At 37.3% G+C, this 20167-nt stretch overlaps 1 protein-coding gene and 1 pseudogene across 1 annotated transcript; both read right to left on the reverse strand.

Annotated features, from left to right (window-relative positions):
• Positions 1 to 298: 298 nt before the first annotated feature.
• On the reverse strand, positions 299 to 5841 carry LOC146385489 (uncharacterized). Its single transcript, XM_084929990.1, has 5 exons — positions 5792 to 5841; positions 5232 to 5669; positions 2060 to 2203; positions 1771 to 1832; positions 299 to 632 (listed from the first exon to the last, which is right to left on the reverse strand). Exons 1-5 carry the CDS (start codon positions 5826 to 5828, stop codon positions 510 to 512), a joined length of 804 nt encoding a protein of 267 aa, XP_084786116.1. The 5' UTR covers positions 5829 to 5841; the 3' UTR covers positions 299 to 509.
• Positions 5842 to 13742: 7901 nt separating this feature from the next.
• LOC146385490 (uncharacterized) lies at positions 13743 to 15819 on the reverse strand (annotated as a pseudogene).
• Positions 15820 to 20167: the final 4348 nt, after the last annotated feature.

Below are 20167 nucleotides of genomic sequence, written 5' to 3' on the forward strand. Positions count from 1 at the left end.
TGTGCCAAGCAAACATCCCCTACACATTTACTCTACACCAGCCTGAAAGTTACACAACATTCTAAACATGATGCGTGAATTTTGCAGCAGAAATTAAGATATGAGACTCAAACCAGGCAACATTTTTCCAATCTTCTATTCTATTTTTTGGCTGAATAATACACAGTAGTTCTCAAGACCAACAGTAAGAAAAATGAAGAATAATCACAAACAATGGAAACAAGTGAAATGTTTTTAATAAACTTTACAGATGTATTACATTGCTTGCATAAAAAGTAAAGCGAAACTGTTTCACATATCTAACTTAAAGACTATAGCATAATCCTCTTGGCAAACAAAGTAAATATATTTTTACTTTCACAGATCTAAGCAATTCTGTGGGATGTAATAAATCCCGTTGTGATAACACTGTTGTGAACACAACATGAATTAATAAGTACAAACACCAAAAGTATAAAATATAAGTATAGAGTATAGAATTCATTATACAGCCTGTTGCACTGATGGGTTCATTGCATGCTGTCAGTATTAATGGCAGAGTAAGTGCTGAAATCTGAGCTCTGGGCTATCGTCTTCTTTGGTCTCTGTGACGACTGGCGGAATTCCAGTGCAGCATAACACAGTTCTTCATCCTAAAGATATATTTATTTAGAATTATCATCATCTATTGATTTAATATGCTAAAATTAATTCACTGCTAAACATTAATGAGGAACAGCAGAAAATAAATGCTAGCAGTACCGTAGTTTTCGGACCATAGGCACACCGAATTATAAGGTGCACTGTCGATGAACGGTCTGTTTTCATACATAAGGCACACCGGATTATAAGGTGCAATAAGCGAAACAAAACAGTCAGATAAGTCAAACTTTACTCAACTCATTCTTCTTGCTTCCTCCACTTCCGTACCATTGATTCATTAATGTTGAATCCTCTCGCAGCTGCTCTATTCCAGTGTTGTTGGAGTATATTAATGACTAACCGCGTATTGTGGATGGATTATTCCAGTTGTTCTCCTGAAGTTTGGTCAGTTTACAGCATCCCGACATGCGATTGCATTTGTCCCTCATCATCGGGAACCCTCATGTTAACTTTTATGGAGTGGAAAAAGTTAGCGTTCATCCTCCAGCTTCACTGTGTTTGTTAGGCTAACATAGCTGTGTCGCTAGCGATCACGTAGCAGATCATTATATATCAGCTAGTCCAACTACAGTAACCCTACAAATGTCACTGCTGTTTAGTTTTCTGTCTTCATTTATGTTGGAAGTGATAGCAGAGCAGTATGTTTTAAATTTTTCAGAAATCTCTCAGTCAGAACATGGTATATCATGTTTAGGTTGAAACTAGCAAGCTAACTTCCTGCTAACTTCTAACTCTGTTAAATTTAATAAATTCTGTTTTCATGGATGTCTGGATGTTAAACTTAATTGTTACACTTGGTAAAGCAGCAATGCTGATTATTTTATTAAAGTTGAAATAATTTAGACAGTTTTTAACTCTCAGTGATGCTGCAGTGTTCGTTTGACTTTGGGAGCTGAAGCGGACGGAGTTTTGGACCCAGATTACTCCGAGTCCGCAAGGCTCCTGACTACGGTAGCCGTAATGCTCCGACAATCCAGAATTCATACATAAGGCGCACCGGATTATAAGGCGCACTGTCGATTTTTGAGAAAATTAAAGGATTTTAAGTGTGCCTTATAGTGCAGAAAATACGGTATTATAAATATTAAATATCAGTACATATAAAGACTGATGAAAGTTCTTAATTACCTCATTCCATCTTTTCTGTACTCTTTTGCTGTATCTTTTCTCATCATCCTGAGGTGTCTTAGCTATAGAAATTAACATAGTGTTATTATAATTCAGTACACCAAAAGAAAACAACTATAACCAGATTAAAGGAAAAATCATAGTAAAATTATAATATCAGAATTATAGAGAAAGTGAAAATATTTCAATTTTAGAGACAAAGACTTAATTTAATCATGATGGCAAAATGATCACGGAAATAAAGAGATGAAAAATAATTTGGTAGACAAATTAAACGTTGAGGACTTACCTGTCTTCTGACAGTAATAAATCAAAAGAGAAGAGAGAAGTGATGAGATAACAGCAAAAGCTGGACACAAGGAATAAAGTAGCATCCAACAAGTTTCATGACGGGGCTCACTTGAAGCTGTAAAACAGCGGTTCTCACTTGGACCTGAAAAACAGAAGTTATCGAGGTTAGCTCATTGTGTAGACTGATGATAACATACAAGAAACTGTGACAATTTTGAAACTCTGGAATAAAACAATTAAAATTCTTGATCCAAGCATATGGCATCACATGTAAAAAATAGTGCAGATAGTGTAATGCACACTGTCCAGTTCTGTTTGTGAATATGTCACATAAACCTAATGATTCTGACGTGTAGAGGGATATACTTTCTACAGTTGTGGTTCACATAAACTCATCATAGGCACAAATATCATGGTAATTTAGGGCTTTCAGTGATTATTGTTCTATTGGAACACTCAATTGTATTTCAACCGTATAGCTGTTGAGGTGTAGTCAAAGAATTTGGCTGTAGTCTTGGACTTTGTGCAACATATGAGTATTATTAGCAATAAAACAGCTCCAGAGCATGATGCTACCACCTTCATGTTTGACAGTACAGTGTTGTTAGGTTTGAAAGCATGACTTTTACTCCTCTAAATATACCTCTCAATATTGTAGCCAAATAGTTCAGTCTTTTTCATGTCTGACTTTTATCCATTACGTATTTGGCTCGTCTGTGTGGGCAGCTGCATATGTCAGTCGAGCTTGAAGATGTTGATTTTGGAGCAGGGACTTCTTTACTGGTCAACACCCTCTCAGTCCATGGCAATGTAAAACTCAATTCACTGTGGGCAGTGATGCTGGCATTTGAGGAGTTTTCAGTTCATGGCATGTTTGAGCACTGAATTGTCCCTGAACAGCTTAACCAGATTCCTCCTATTTCAGGGTTAGTCTGGGTCTTCTTCCTTGGCAAAACGGCAACATCCAAATAAGTTGCACTTATTTATAATTGTCTCAACTGATAATCTTGGACTCTATAGTCATTTAGAAAGGTCTCCAAGAGACCTTCCCAACTTATACAATTCTCCCTCTTAGGTCTTCACTTAGTTCCTTGGACTTTCCCATTGTTCTGAGTATTGGTCAATCCAAAGATTGCTAACAAATAAATTATTATGGTTATAATTATTGTACAAATTGTTATGTTTGCAAAAAGAAACTACCAAATGTAGTCAGTTGTGATCACTAATGAGACATTAATATGCCTTGACTTTGTCTGGTTCAAAGACATTAAGAACCTTCAGCACCTCTTTTTAATACATTACTTGTTACTTTACTTAAAAGTAATGCTATGCTTTGCATAATTACTTGCCAGGAAAAATTATTTGTTACACTACTCATATGTTACATTAAGTTAGTCATTACTCCATAAAATGACCTGAAACACATCATTTGATAATAACCAGCTAATGTAGGCTACAGCCCCATGTACCAACACAAATTTCGATCTTAATGGGGACACACGTACAATATTTCTTTCAGTTTTTAGATAGGAACACTAACCTGACAACACAAAGCAAAGATTAAAACCAGCTCAAAGAAACTTGAAAATGATCGACACAGTCATTCTACTTTAGAAACATGAACAGGTAGAAATGGTGACTATTAGCCTCAATGCTCATCACTGTTTTTTGTCCCTGTTGAAGATCAGTCAGTTTGTTCTCAGCTTTAAAATTACTCTCAGTTCTTGGCTAGCTTTGTGTTAGCATGTTGTGTATGTAGATGCTTGCAAAGAGTTAATGTTGTGTTAGCAGTATAATGGGGTTGTTTCTGTCCTGGAAGCTGTTTCCGCTTGACCATCGTGCTTGTGTCCTTTTGTGCAATAAAAATGTAATTAATGTCCACTCCTCAAAAGCTGTATTGCTGTACTGCTCCACCAATTTTCTCCTCTCAGACATGAACTGAAATCACCTGATTTTAACAATGTGCAAATGGTTTCTGTCTGCCGCACAGCAAATGAATGAACCTTTGTAACGCAACTGACAACATAATTGTAACTGTAATGTGCTGCATTATTGAATTTGTACAGTAAAATGTTACTGGAAAATATAATGTGATTACATTAATGTGTTATTTTTTAATGTGTCACAGCCACCACTATACATATTTGAACCTGTACATATAATTTTGACCCTGTGTGAATGAGTGAAAATCCAAACAAATGGAGGAACCCTCTGTGAATTTTTGCATCAGACCTCACCAAAATCTCATCTGCTTTCAGCTCAGATTAAGCCAAATGCTATTTAGGTTGTGGACAGTGAATCACAACACAAAATACAACTTTTAAATATAGGAGCAAGTGATATAAAATTTTTATGTTCGAAATAAACATATCAGCTCCTCTAAAAAATTGCAACCAAAGTTGCAAGAAAAACAGTTTTTAAGTAATCTCAAAATCTGAAGCCCAAGTTTATTTTTTGTTCTATTGCTCTACTGCCAGCATTGAACATTACTATATATGATAGTTTCAATAGTAAAACTAATTGTCTATGAATTATCATAACAAAGTAGAAATTAGAGTACAAAAGATCATATAACCTTGCAAGATATGTGCTTTAAAACTTCAGACGAAGTTGTACAGTATAAATGTTCTCATTTTTACCTACATTCTGACACCAGGCTCATCTTTTAGCCACAAAGATGAGGGCTTTTTACAGATGTAGTTGATATTATAGAGGATAACCCAGAATGTGCTGTAACAGCATCTAGCTTGTTTTAAAGAAGTAAAATGAATAAATAAATAAATAAAATATTTAGTAACGGCCACGTCATTGACTTGATTTCAGTTTAGAATGCAGTTTGCTTACTGGCAAAAGCTTAAGACAGTTTTATTTAAGGCCTAGCAAAGCATTCTGAGGGACGGAAAGTGTTAAAACACCACAAAGAAAACATAAAAAATTTGCATTTCATTTACAACTGCGTTTGTCAAAAAATTAAAAAAAAAAAAGCATCTTTCTTGTTTCATTTTAAATTTATTCTGGTGGCATGCAAATCATCATAATCATTCACCTACTATCTACTAAACAATCAAACTGTCCATTTTAAAATGCATCATAATGTAGGATCATATCTTCTTACTGTGGTTAGTTTTTCAAAGGGCTAAAAAACAGTGCACAGATAATGCAAGACTCACCAGAATCCTTATGAAGCAGGATCTTTGTTGTGATATTACTATATGTGCGCACATATCTTTGGATAATTTTTTCTTCATCCTTAACCTTGGGCTCTTCAGTTCCGCAGTAGTAAAGGCCTTCATCAGTCTCAGTGATGTTTGTGATCAGCAGGTTATAAGATTGAGATAAATTGTTCTTTACCAGATAAAAATCAGGAAATGGATTCAGGAGACGGAAGAAAGTAGACTCATAATCTGAGTGTGGGACATGATATCTCCGATTATGCCAGGTTTTTAATACCAGGGAAGGCTGCTTCTCATGAGAACAATTCCTGTACCACACTATGTATACTCCAACTGATGATTTACAATCACAGTAGAGAGTGATGTTTTCTCCTGGTCTCACACTCATCTCTATCACTGATGCATTTCTCAGATCTTGACTCGAAGATAAAGCTCCTGGAAGATAGAAACAAACAATGAATTAAAGTATGTTCACATATGCACAATTTTCAAACATTCAGAATGAGAAAAATGTTTATTGTTAAAATGGGATATTCAAAAACATTTAGATGATTTACCTAAAAGAACAACCAGAAATGCATGCACCCCGTCCATGTCTAATGATGATAACCTGTAGTTAGAAGACAACAACACTTCCTATTAACAGATGTCATGACCTATGCACATTTTTCCATTAAAGGAAATGTAAGTTGTGATTGGCCTGCTGAATGGAACATTTCTTTGTGGTTGTTTTCTATAGGTGCAAAACTAAGTGATGTTATGATGGTAACCAGAAAGATCATTTTCCAAAAATGAACAAAAAAAGAAAGAAAAGAAGGAAAAACAACAAAAAAACACACACACTGTAAAAAAAAAAAAAAAATCAATAAGCCTTACACTTTATTGAAAGCTTTTATTAAAATCAATTTATACAAGCATTTTAAATATTTATACATACCTAGACTTTCTAGTCATGCACAAATATTGTTTAACCATGTTTTATATCACTGGAATCTGAAGAAGTTGCCCTCTGTTGGGTTATAAATAAAGAAAATATGTCCACATTAACAAAGATGGAGGACACAAACAGAATCAAAAATTTATATTCAAATTTTTTGATTTAAGATCCTCCTCTAAACAGACCATCTATCGTTATGTTATTGGTTCCCTTTAGGTGGTGATCTCAGTGTTAAAATTTGGCAGCAATAACGAGGAGCGCATAATTGATATTATCTATGCAAGATACCAGGGGACTATGGGCAGTGTAAATAACTTGGGTGGAGCCCGAATCAAAAAAACCCTTCAAAACACTGCAGTATGAAAAGTAATGCTGAGGTTTCTTGATGATGCTGTAGTTCACTTGGTGTTGATTATATTATTTTTTTTTATATAATACCACACTGGATGATCAATCCTCCGTCATTCTGCAGCATGAGACAGAGCCTGTATGATGACCAACCTTGACTTTAAGGACACAAGGAAAATGATTACAATTTGTTTCAAATATCATTTCTTGGAAAAATAAAAAAGGTAATCTTGAAAGTGCTGTCACAAATAACACTTCCTAATATTATTAGTTTCTGAATTGTGCTGATTCTCCCTCTCTCTCTCTCTCTCTCGCTATATATATGTATGTATATATATATATATATATTTTTTTTTTCTGAAAATACATTCTAAACTACTGACAATAAAACAAATCACACTCTGCACTTAATACTAGTTCAACAGCCTGAAGGTTTGTGCGTGCTTGTGAGAGGCTGTTTATCATTGTGGGTTTCCTGTGACTTTCACAGAACAGGGGGTTGTTAACGTTGGGTTTACTGTCAACTTTATATTGTTGTAACTTCTTGTAGACTACATAGCTAGGTTGAAAGTGAAAGTGCTTTCACAAAAATACATTCTAATCTTATTAGTTTCTGAATTTCCTTGAAGAAAAATGAATAAAACCACTGTCATTAGTATTAACATGAGTTACATTTCTACTAAATGTAACTCATGTTATAGCTTGCCTTCAAGACTTTGAAAAGGACAAAATCATTGACCGCCTTACATATCACCGCCTTTACCCAGGGGATGCCATACCCTGCATTTACGGACTTCCTAAAATCCACAAGGAAGCTGTCCCACTCAGACCCATAGTCAGTAGCATAAACTCAGCCACTTATAACATTGCAAAACACCTTGCTACCATCCTTGCTCCTCTCGTGGGGAACACCCCACACCACATCAAGAACTCCACCGACTTCACTGACAAGGTCCAGAAACTTACCCTGGATCCATGGAGACTGTCAGAAAACGACTACAAGAAGACAGCTCCTTGGAAGACAGGACCAACTTCACACCCGATCAGATTTGCACACTGTTAGACCTCTGCCTTACCACAACATACTTCAAATACAACGAAGGCTTCTACAGACAAAAACATGGCTGTGCTATGGGCTCCCCCGTGTCACCTATTGTAGCCAACCTTTACATGGAGGAAGTGGAAAGGAAGACTCTTGGCTCTTTCAAAGGAAGAGTACCCAGCCACTGGTACAGATATGTAGACGACACCTGGGTCAAAATCAAGACACAAGAAGTGGAATCCTTCACTGCGCACATTAACGCTGTGGATAAAAACATCAAGTTCACCAGGGAAGACACAAAGGACAACTGTTTGCCTTTCCTGGACTGCACTGTGCACATTGAAGAGAATGGCAACCTCAACATCGAAGTTTACCGGAAGCCCACACACACGGACCAGTACCTCCTCTTTGACTCCCATCACCCTTTGGAACACAAACTTGGAGTAATTAGGACCCTACACCACCGGGCAGAACATGTTCCCTCTAAGCCTGAAGGAAAAAGGAAGGAACACACACATGTAAAGGAAGCACTTAAAACATGCGGTTATCCTAAATGGGCGTTCTTAAAGTCAGCAAAGAGGCACAGAAAAAAAGACCAGACACCAGCGAGCGAGGATAAGAAGGACAGACGTAACAACATTGTCATCCCCTATGTAGCCGGTGTATCAGAAAAACTCAGGAGAGTTTTCTCCAAGCATGACATCCCGGTGCATTTCAGACCCAGCAACACGCTCAGACAAAAACTGGTTCACCCAAAAGACAAAACTCCAAAACACAGACTTAACAATGTGGTGTATGCTGTACAGTGCAGCGAGGAATGCCCAGACCTCTACATTGGAGAGACCAAACAGCCACTTCACAAGCGCATGGCACAACATAGAAGAGCCACCTCCACAGGACAAGATTCAGCTGTCCATCTGCATCTAAAGGATAAAGGTCACTCTTTCGAGGATGCCAATGTTCACATTTTGGACAGAGAGGACAGATGGTTTGAAAGAGGAGTGAAAGAAGCCATCTATGTCCACTGTGAGCGACCATCTTTGAACAGAGGCGGTGGTTTACGACACCAACTGTCTGCCATCTATAATCCAGTTTTGAGTTCCCTCCCTAGACGCCTTAACGCCCAGTCACATCATGGGCCATCTGACCTCAGGAATTCGCATGAAAAGGTGGGGCCAGGTTTCACAATGAGCTCACCCGAAACCCTGGCTGATTGGGACGCCCACCCAGTTTCACACCTTGGCTCAGGCGATTAGAGGATCATCAGGGGGTCGTTTTGTCCCTCTGTGGGGGGATACTCCCACTAGGTTTAAATCTGGGACTCCCCACCATTTGACCTTAGAACTGAAGAAGCTTCTCGGATGAGAGGTGAAACGTCTTCAAGCAACTTAAAGAAGTCCAGACGCTTTTCTTTGCAAGCTCCTTTGACTACAATGACCTGGATGACTGAGAACCTTCACAGACACTTCTATTAAATCTGTTTATCCTTTAAGTAAAGTTTTGTAATTAAATGAGTTAATCAGATTAACCTGTAGATAAAGCACATCTGTACACAGCAAGAGGAAGTCATCCAATATCAGTCATCCAATACCAAGTCATCTACTAGTTTCTTCACAACTGGTGGTTGCCAGATCAGAATGGACTGGTCTCTATACCTGTGAGACTGGGACCTTGTTAACTTGATCCTACATTGTCGCCATGTTCCTCAAACTTGGGTCCTCTATCAAGTTTGAGGGTTCTGCACAGTCTTTTAACTATTCCTAGAATCTCTTCTGGACTGAGACCTTTGATGTTGTGTCTGCAATGTACTGGAATCTTACAGTTTGGGTTTACTGGTTTTATTGCCCCTAATACCACTGCAACTACTATGTGAAATACAGTGTTCCACATTTGATTCAGTTGTTCCTTGTGCCCCGGTACATTACAGTTTTCTTATATGCCTTCTTCCTGATTCTGCTGTTTAATAGGACTGCCACATCTTTCACAACCTACTGGTGTTTTGTCACCACTAGGGTTTGACAGGTTGTGCTCTCTTGTCCTCAGCTGTTGGTGCCTTAGGAAACCAACGGCAGTTACTGAGGTATATAAACAAATCAATATGCTACACAGATGTTCATGTACACTATCTCGTTGTAGAGCCTTTACAATATATAGCACCTTGAGGTGATTGGTGTTGGGATTTGATGCTATATAAATTGAACTGAATTGAGTTGAATTGTTGTGCTCAGGAGTTAAAGTGCACAGATTTGACAGATGGGGCAACTCTAAGATTGGATGTTGTGTGGACAATAAAAAAACAAAAACATTTTGCTGTTCTGAAATTCACTACCCTTTCTGGATTTAGCCAATAGTTGCAGAAGTAGATATTGCATGGGCTATCATCACTGTTTTTCAACCCCAGAGAATATAAAGGCAATATAAAATATTGAATTGACTGAGTGAATCTTAATCTACTCATTTGAAATTAAAGTTTACTAGCCTTGATGATTTTCGTTGGTCTATAGGATACATGTATTTGTCGCTGTCCTATATGTATACTATTCTGCTTCTGCCAGCTACGCCCCTTTTATTTGGATCAGCTTTCCTCCCTTTAACTTTATTCATCCACATTTATTGCCATATGAGTAACCAACAAACAAAAATCTAGACAATTATATCAAAATTAATTGCTTGTTTTTGCCATTGAAATTAACTTTTGTGATCAAGTCACACACTGAGCTGCTGTGTCGCATTTTTTTTTTCATTTGCCTGAACAGTGTGTTTCTCCATGTGGACATTTGCATATCCAGTGTCCATTACAAATAGAATAGAATAGAATAGAGTAGAATTGCCTTTTTTTATTTTCAGTCTCTCTCCCACACATACACACACATGGTCAAAGACACACATATACACACATGCACTGTAAATGCAAAATAAATCATATAGCAATAAGCAATTACAGTTTCAAAATATAAATAATAATGTTTCTCTTCCTTCGTTCCTTTTTTGTGTACCTTTTCGTTTGGCTTAAAGATGTCAGGTGGAGCAGGTGGAGGCGTGTTTTGCACAAATGGCAGAGAGAAAGGTCTGGAAAGACAAGCGATATATTTCCAAGTATGCACCTTCACCATCAAAATTTTACAGAAAAATCTTCTATTGAAATTACTGCAGTTTCAAAAAACGTGCAGCTAAAATTCAATTCATAGGGAATTTTTTTTTATGAATAGAGGAAGACAAAACATACTGTGCATGAATAAATTTGGGCGTAAGTGTGACTTATAGAGGAGTTATTGGGAATACATAGAGGAATGGTTATAATCTGTTGACTTGGATATATGGATTCTAAAAGGAGGGGCCTTTCTTAGCTGTTGAGGCCTGGGATATTGTCCCAGCTAACCTATAAAAAGTTAAGGCTTTGTCTCAAATCTTCTGTCCAGGTAATGAACTTCACCAAGATTTCCCACATTGTCCAGTTTACTTCTCACAAATATTCATGTGTAGTTATTTTGGTAAACTAAAATCCATATTCACTTGTCAATTTGGAAAAACGCTAGCTGGAGGACAGCTAGGAATCAAAATTCAGTCTAGACTAAGTAAAATGACATGCATACAATCTGTACTGGAAGCTAATGAGCTTCAGGATGATGTTTTTCAATAATACCCTCATCTCCCTTTATGTGAGAAAACTTTAGCAAATTTAAGGATTTTCTGTTGTACCAATCACCATTGCTAAGTTACTGTACATGTATGTTGATGAGAAAAATACTTGTGAAATAGTTATATTACTCTATTAGAAATGAGGAGAATAACTATTTTAATTGAGTCAAAACTCAAATTTGTAGATGCTGCTGTATTTGTTTATGTGATTTTTTCATGTGGCTGTTTTTTATGACTGTTCTAAATTAAATCAAATCAAATCACTTTTATTGTCACATCACATGAGCAGGTACACTGGTACAGTGTGGAGTGCATAATGTTGAAGTTCCAGTAGTGAAGGTGAGGTGTCTATGAAGTGTTCAGCAGTCTGATGGCCTGGTGGAAAAAGCTGTCTCTCAGTCTGCTGGTTCGGGACCGGATACTGCAGAACCTCCTTCCCAATGGAAGTAGTCTGAACAGTTTATGGCTGGGGTGACTGGAGTCCTTGATGATCCTTCCCGCTTTCCTCAGGCACCGCTTCCTGTAGATGTCTTGGAGGTAGGGAAGCTCACCTCCAATTATCCGTTCAGAGCACCGCACTACTCTCTGGAGAGCTTTGCGGTTGTAAGCGGTGCTGTTGCCGTACCAGCTGGTGATGCATCCAGTGAGGATGCTCTTAGTGGCACAGCGATAGAAGGTCCTGAGGATGCGGGGGCTCATGCCGAATCTTTTCAGTCTCCTGAGAAAGAAGAGGCGCTGCTGCGCCTTCTTCACTGTTTTGTTTATGCGTCCTGACCACATAAGATCCTCAGCCAGATGTACACCAAGGAACTGGAAACTGCTCACTCTCTCCACAGCAGCGCCATTGATGGTGATGGGGGTGTGTACTTCTCTGCACCTCCGGAAGTCCACTATCAACTTCTTTGTCTTTGCGACGTTGAGGGTGAGATGGTTGTCTTGACACCAGTGGGTCAGGGCGCTGACCTCCTCCCTGTAAGCCGTCTCATCACCGTTGGTGATAAGACCCACCACTGTAGTGTCGTCCGCAAACAATGATGTTGGAGTTGTTAGTGGCCGTACAGTCATAGGTGTAGAGTGAGTACAGGAGAGGGCTCAGTACACACCCCTGTGGAGCACCAGTGTTCAGTGTGATGGGGGATGAGGTGATGCTGCCCAGTCTGACCACTTGGCGTCTGTCAGACAGGAAGCTAAGGATCCAGCTGCAGAGGGAGCTGCTCAGTCCTAGATTCTGCAGTTTCCTGTCCAGCTTCGAGGGAACGATGGTATTGAATGCTGAGCTGTAATCTACAAAACAGCATTCTCACATACGTGTCTCTCTTCTCCAGGTGTGACAGGGCAGTATGTAGTGTCAGGGCTATGGCATCATCAGTGGACCTGTTGTGGCAGTATGCGAATTATAGAGGGTCCAGTGAGTCGGGTAGTGAAGAGCAAACGAAGTCCCTGACCAGCTTCTCGAAGCATTTGCTCACGATGGGGGTCAGGGCTACAGGTCGCCAGTCGTTCAGTGATGAGATGGTGGAGGATTTGGGTACAGGGACGATGGTGGCCATTTTGAAGCAGGCTGGGACTACAGACAGAGAGAGGGAAAGGTTGAAGATGTGTGTAAACACTCCAGCAAGCTGAGCCGCGCATGACTTCAGGACGCGGCCAGGAATCCCGTCCGGACCAGTAGCTTTGCGTGCGTTCACCTTCCTGAAGCACTTCCGCACATCCTCCTCAGACACAGTGTGCGCACTGACGTCATCCGCGGTGCGCACACTGTCCGGTCTCATGGTGTTCGCTGTGTCAAATCTAGCGTAGAATACGTTTAGATCCTCACACAGAGAGGCCGTGGTCTGCAGTGTGCAGGAATTAACCTTCCTAAGCTATGATGTTTGTTCTCAGGTTTGACAATAATTCCCAGAAAAATATTGTATAGCACTGGTTTGTACTACAGTGATTGCTTTATATTATCTTTTTGTCCAATACCACAAACAAAACATTTTGATTGTGAGCTGAATGAGAAATATCACCTGAGAATTACACCGCAGAAAGTTATTTTTTCAACCCATTAAGTTATCCTATATACAGGGTTTGGCCGCAAGAGCATTTATAATGCTGACTTAGAGGATAAATAGACATTATATGACAGTTGAGGCAAGTTCATAAACATTGAGGTAAAAATAAATTATGCTGAATTAGATAACTGATATAAATATAACTAATATAATAATAAATATAACCCAACAGCCAAACAACCCAAACACAGATTTGCGCGTTAATGCGGTTATGGCGTTCACGAGATTAACCCTGACAGCACTAATATATATGTATATATTATATATATGTATATGTATATGAACTATAAAGAACAACAACAACAAAAAGCTAGTAATTTTAAAAAAAATTTTCATGTTGTCAAATCGTATATATTAGTTTTGTTCATATCAGAGCAATTGTTAATATCTGTAAGTTAAAGCTTTTTATTTCCACTGTATAACAATAACCAGACATAGATATTTCTTTGTCATTTCTGTGGGAGGAAAAAACATCATTATTATTATTACATGGTGCAAGTGTTGATAGCAGAGGTGCTGAAATCAGAAATCTGGGCGGTCCTCTTCTTCTTTGGTCTCTGTGATGCCTGACGGATTTCCAGTGCAGCATAATACACTTCGTCATCCTAAAATTTCATAATTATTTAGATGTATCATGATATACTTGTGTAATATGATAAATGTATTTTACTGCTCAATATCGTGATCATCATGACTACAGAAAATAAATAGTAGCTGTAGTATACATATATCATTGATGTTAAGACTGATGAAAGCCATTAATTACCTGATTTCTTGTATTCTGGTCTCTTCTGTCATACTGTTTTTCATCAACTTGAGGTTCCTTAGCTACAGAAATTAACAACATGTAATTAAAATGAATATAAAAAAGATATTAAAATATATCACAATATTAATTATGGTAATACATTAAAAGATACATTCATTTTATTCAGCCATTTTTCCCCATTTTTTTTTTCCAAAAACTCAATTTAATAGTGATGGTCAAATGACCAGAGGAATAAAGTGATAAAAAGTAACTGCCTGGACAAAATGAAACATTGAGGAGTTACCTGTCTTCTGACAGTAATAAATCAAAAGAGAGGAGAGGAGAGATGAGAGGATAGCAAAAGCTTGACGGAGAGAATAGAAGAGCATCCAGCCAAGAGCACAGTCGGGCTGAGTCTCACGGTGATGAGGTTCACTGGAATCTGAATGAAAAAAACAACACACCAGATATCTAGAAATTGTGAAAATTTAGACACTGTGACATTACAGACGAACATGATTGATGTGCTCAGTTTCATCTTTAATTCTAGGGATGGAACAAAAATCCAAGCATCTTACATCATGCATGCATGGGTTTCAATAGTGGAAACTCGGTTTCTCTTTCAATCCATAATCTTGCCACCACTTTGACCATTAAACAAGTACGGGGTTATGTAAGACCTGATTGTTTTCTGTGCTTAGTTTGTCAAATCCTTTAAACAATTCACAGAAAATGTATTAATGACACACAGATTACTTATAAAAGAAAATCCTCGTTGGGATGTTACCATATGTGCGCACATATCCAGGAGTAATTAGTTTCTTATCCGTAAGCGCAAGCTTTTCAGTTCCACAGTAGTAGAGACCCTCATTGGAATCAGCTCGTAAGATTGAGAGGACTCATTCTTCGCCAGGTGAAAATCAGGGAATGGATTCAGAATGTTTCTGTAAGCAGCCCCATCATTTGAACTTTGGTCCCCACTTTTCCAATCAAGCACAGTTTTCAGTACAAGAGGAGGTTGTTTCTCATGAGTGCAATTCCTATACCACACTATGTAAACTCCAACTGACGATTTACAATCACAGTGTAGAGTGATATTTTCTTCTGGTCTGACTGCCATCTCTATCAACAAGTCATATCTGAGATATTGACTGGAAGTTAAAGATCCTGGAGAAAAAACCCCAAAACAAAATTAAAGGTTGTTTGCATCTGCATGCCATTACAAAAATGAACATCAATAAAGATGGAATAAATATGATTCTATCTTCAAAATGTTTATAAGATTTACCTAAAGGAACAATCAGAAATACATGCAGCCCGTCCATGTGTGATGATGATTACAGCCTGGAGTTAGAAGACAACACCATGACCTACTAACAGATGTCATGAGCCATGCAGATTTTTCCATTCAAGGAAATGTTAGTTGTGATTGGTTGCTGAGCAAAATTCTTTGTGGTTGCTTTCTATAGGCTTTTTATGTTTTGATACTGATGTAAAAGATAACTTTCAAAAAACAAAAAAGCGTAAACACATTGCACATTCAAGTTTATAAGTCCTAGATTTTGTCCAAAGCTTTGATTGATTTCTTCATGTCTTCATTTCAGACAGAAAAGATATTCATGATACAAAGAAGACTTTCCAGTTTTATTTAAATATATTTGGAAAGCTTCATGCTGCTATGCAAAAGATTTCATAGCCCTAGCCCAATCTAAAACAAAAAATAAAACCCTCCAAAAAACAAATAAACCAAAAAAAATCTTTCTTCCCCAGTAAATGTGCATAGTGCAAAAGCAATCCAAATATTTGTCAAGGCAAAAGAGATGTTCTTCAAAGTCCATGTCAGTTGCTTAACTGACTTGACCCACCTGTAAATCGTAGAAGTTTGAAGTCAAGAAAATGCAGAAGTTGCCCATTAGAGGTTATATAAATAAATAAATAAATAAATGAGATACAGTTTTACTGTAACCATATGAACAAATGGATTATTTTACTTACTCCCAGTAAGTGTGAAAGCATTGAGCAATTACATGATTGTCTCAGTGCACCAAACGCTCAAAACTAAAACTATAAAATCTCTCTTTTTCCTCTCTCTTTTTTTCTTTACAATCCACACAGATTGGGAAAGATGTAATTTTTGATTATGGCATGCTTCCCTTTGGGATACCCCTGCGAACAAAAGATTGTTAGGGGATGGTAGAGTTTCAATTTCAAGAAAGTACGGTATCTTGCATTGGTGCCATACTGTGATCTTTCCAGAGAATACAAGCTTGTTATCTTTCAGTACATACCCTTTCAAACTGTATCATTTGCAATAAATATCGAGTGATAAGTATTCATAAGTGTTTAAATAATAAATTGTCCATGAATAGTACAGTATTTGGGTGGATGCTAACAGAAGTGTGGGAAGCAGAGGTATCTGTTATGAAGGATGCCAACCTGCTTGTTCATCCTTTTAGTAAACTGTGTAATTAGTTTGTATGAGGATCTAACTATACACAGTGACTTGGTTCTTATGTCAAAAAAAAAAAGAAGAATTCAGCTAATGTGGGTGGCTGTAGCTCAGGAGGTAGAGTGCGTCCTCTACTGTGTGGAAGGTTAGTCGTTTGATTCCTTGTTGCTCCAGTCTGCATACCAAAAACCCTTGAAGAAGTTACTAACCTCAAGTTGCTCTCCTATGCATCCGTCGGAGTATGATTGGTAGACAGGAAGCACTTAAGCATAGAAGTAAGTGAATGAGGCATGTCATATAAAATGATTTGAGTGCTCTAGGACAGCTGTACCCAACCACCGGTCCGTGAGTCATTTGGTACTGGGCCGCGAGAGTTGAGACTCGGGTGTGAAATTTATGGTTTTCAGGGTTTTTATCGTTATTTTTTTTTATCCTCAACTCAGTTTCCCTGGGTGTTTTCCTGTGTGTTATGAATAAATCTTCTTTTTTTGGTACCAGTACTTTATTTTGTTGTATTTATCCGCGACACGGATAAGTAAGTAAGTAAGTAAAATTTATTTATATAGCGCTTTTTGAAACAAGTTTTTTCAAAGTGCTTCACATGGGAATAAAAGCATATCAAACGAAACAATAAAAATGTTATAAAAAAGGTATAAAAGCATAGCAATCAATACAATAAAACACTATAAATAGGATATAGTAGCATATCCAACAAAACAGTTTGCTACACATGAATATTACCTAAATGCCTGTCTAAACAGATGTGTTTTGAGCTACTTTTTAAAAGTAGCTACAGAGTTGATGGTGCGTAGCGGGTGAGGTAAACTGTTCCAACCATCTCCAATTCGCCTTTGGATACAATAGTCTTGAGTTTGGCAAAGGCCGGTCTGTGGCGCAAAAAAAGGTTGGGGAATAAGAGAGTAGAAAAGTAGAATATAGAGTAGAGCTCTAGGAGAGTAGAAAAGTGCTATATAAGAATCAGACCATTTAATGTCTGGACACATTACATGTTTATTAAAAAGTAAATCACTTTTTCAACATTTGTTATCTAAGTGTGATTTGTTTATTCAGAAGAGCTGCTAATTTTTGGCTTGTGTATACTTTAAATGTAATATTGTTTTCATTGGCGTAATCACACTATGTGCTAATCTGGTGGTTCAAACAGTGTACAGGCCAAGGTTTTAGTTACATGAGCTGTTTGTCATTGTGGGTTTCCTGTGAGTTTCACATATCACAAGGCTTGTTGAGGCTACCTTTATTGTCATTTTTGGGTTGTTGTAACTTTATGTGGCTGACCTGTCATTAAGCAAAGGATGAGTCTTTTTTTTTGTTGTTTTTTTGTGACGAGTCCTAAAACAAATTTAGTATGTTGAGTTGTATTTCCTGTAGAAAAAGCCACTCTAACCTATCAAATGCTATGAACTACTACAGTACAGGCATTGTTAGTTATAATCTACCAGTAAAAAGTAACAACTGATAAAACAGAGCAAAAGAGCTTTTCTAAAATGTTCTAAAACCTGTGAAAAGGTACTTTGAGCCAAGCCCTTACCAAGTTCTAAGTATTTCCAGCCCCTCCTGAGTATTTTGCATTGACTGAACCTAACCAGAGAAAAATAAAAATAAAATGGACGTTAAAATAATCCCAGTCAAATAATCCCACTCAAAAGACTCTCTGTTAACAGTCATGTGTCAGACAAGTCAACAGAAAATGTAACTACCATTATAGTTCTTTTTGTCAGTTTTTATGGTTTAAGGCAGCAGTGTCAGACAAGCTTTATGTAATAGATTTATTCTAATTTCATTTCTAGTTGGCCCGCCCAGTAAAAAAATGCACATAGCAACCTACCTTTCTGTTAATTTAAAAAAGCACGCATATTCTAACAAATTCTAAAAAGCTCCAAGTAATTAACAATTCACTTACAAACCAGATGACATGAAGCCTGGAACATCGTAATAAAACCAATTTCAATTAAAAAAATATACATTTTTGTGTACATTTCAGTTCACAGTGAAGCTACAAAAACACGAAACCTTCACATGCAGAGTATTTTAGAACCAAAATGTCCTTTTATGAACCATAAAAATATCCATTACTCATACCGATTCCAGCAAATTACTGCGATCAAAATGTATTTTCTGTACATTTTCAGCCCTTTGCAGTAAAGGTTGGCATCACCAGAAACAGAGGAGCTTGCAGCAATATATTTATGATATTAACAATTCAAATTAACAAAGTTTTCACACTTTCACAGTTTCACACTAAGGTGTAGAAGAAATATTGATAGCAGCATATGTGCAGAAGTCAGAACTCTGTGTTTTCTTCTTTTGCCTCTGCGATGCCTGATTTCCAAGGCAGTGTAACACATATCTTCATCCTAAGAGGTCACATTTGTTGTTAGAAGCTCCATTTTGTTCTACTGTAATGCTATTACTGTAGTATAATATAAAGTTAAAACATTCTGTAAATGACCACATTTATTCTTGTTAGACGTCTTGTTTTAGGACGTATCTGGTCAACTTCAGGTTCTTTAGCTTTGAAAAAAAATTCCCTAACAAAATCAAAACAATGGAAAAATGTCATGATTTAAATGAACGGCATATGAATAGTAATACTTACAGTTATTAAATCTTTTCCTACATAGGTGATAAACCAGAAGTGAGGAGTGAGGAGATGCCAGCAAAAACTGGACAAAGAGAGACTAGCAGCATCCAACACAGGTCACAGTTCTGAAAAGGTTCATGATGTTCGCTGGAACCTGGATCATACAAAAAGCTCTAATGAGTAGGTTAATTATATTTTAATCTCATAATGGAAATTCATCATTTATTTGACCATGACCATAAAATGAATGCTTTTATCAATTCTTCTGTTACAACCCATGCTAAGTTTTCTTTGCAGAATGAATAGACATTTTTGAAATTTGCAAATGCTATACAATTGTGGCTTTTTCCTTTGATTTCTTGGCATGGGTTGATTGATTTTGATAACTGCACTGCACTGCTGTTTTTTCCAAACTTTTTGTTTCCCAGAAATGAAGTGTAAAAACAAAAAAAAAATCTCAGAGGTTTGTGATACTGTGATCATATGAAAAATACATTTATACCAAATGGTGTGCATGTAAGTTGCAAGGGGTCTCTGATTTTGTAGGAATTCTTTGAAAAATCTTAAAAAAACAATATTTGACCTTTCATTCTAGATGAATGATGCACAACATCTACTCAAATTACGTCTCAATTAAGATCACATAAAATGTCATACAAAAGAAAAACCTGACAAAAACACTCACCTATTATGATTCTTGTTGTGGCATTGCCATAAGTGTAAATAAATCTGGGCACGATGAATTCTTTATCCTCCAGCTGTTGTTGTTCTGTTCCACAGTAGTAGAGGCCTTCATCAGAATCAGTGACGTTTAAAATCATAAGGTCATAGGACTCAGAGGAAAAATTCCTCACAAATTGAAAATGCGATAAGGGGTTCAGTAGGTCAAATGTGTTATTTCCCCATGAATTATGTTTCAGTTTTAAAACAAGAGATGGCTGGTTCTCATGAGAACAATCCCTGTACTATACTATATATACTCCAGAGGATAATTTGCAGTCACAATAGAGGGTGCTGTTGTGTCCTGCATGGATTATCACTTCTGATCCAGGAATCCAATTCTGACAGAAGACCACTCCTGGAATACAAACAGATTGGTATAAGAAAATGG

This window comes from Perissodus microlepis, chromosome 6 (genome assembly GCF_051167445.1).
Source record: "Perissodus microlepis isolate ML-2025 ecotype Zambia chromosome 6, ASM5116744v1, whole genome shotgun sequence".
NCBI classification, from domain to species: Eukaryota; Metazoa; Chordata; class Actinopteri; order Cichliformes; family Cichlidae; genus Perissodus; species Perissodus microlepis.

What these genes read in the sequence shown, in the direction of transcription:
- LOC146385489 (XM_084929990.1), bottom strand. Translation starts at nt 5,828, where the DNA reads ATGGACGGGGTGCATGCATTTCTGGTTGTTCTTTTAG. An exon ending in ATTTCTGGTTGTTCTTTTAG is followed by an intron (nt 5,670 to 5,791) that starts GTAAATCATCTA and finishes TCTATCTTCCAG; the next exon opens with GAGCTTTATCTTCGAGTCAA. An exon ending in CCTGCTTCATAAGGATTCTG is followed by an intron (nt 2,204 to 5,231) that starts GTGAGTCTTGCA and finishes TCTGTTTTTCAG; the next exon opens with GTCCAAGTGAGAACCGCTGT.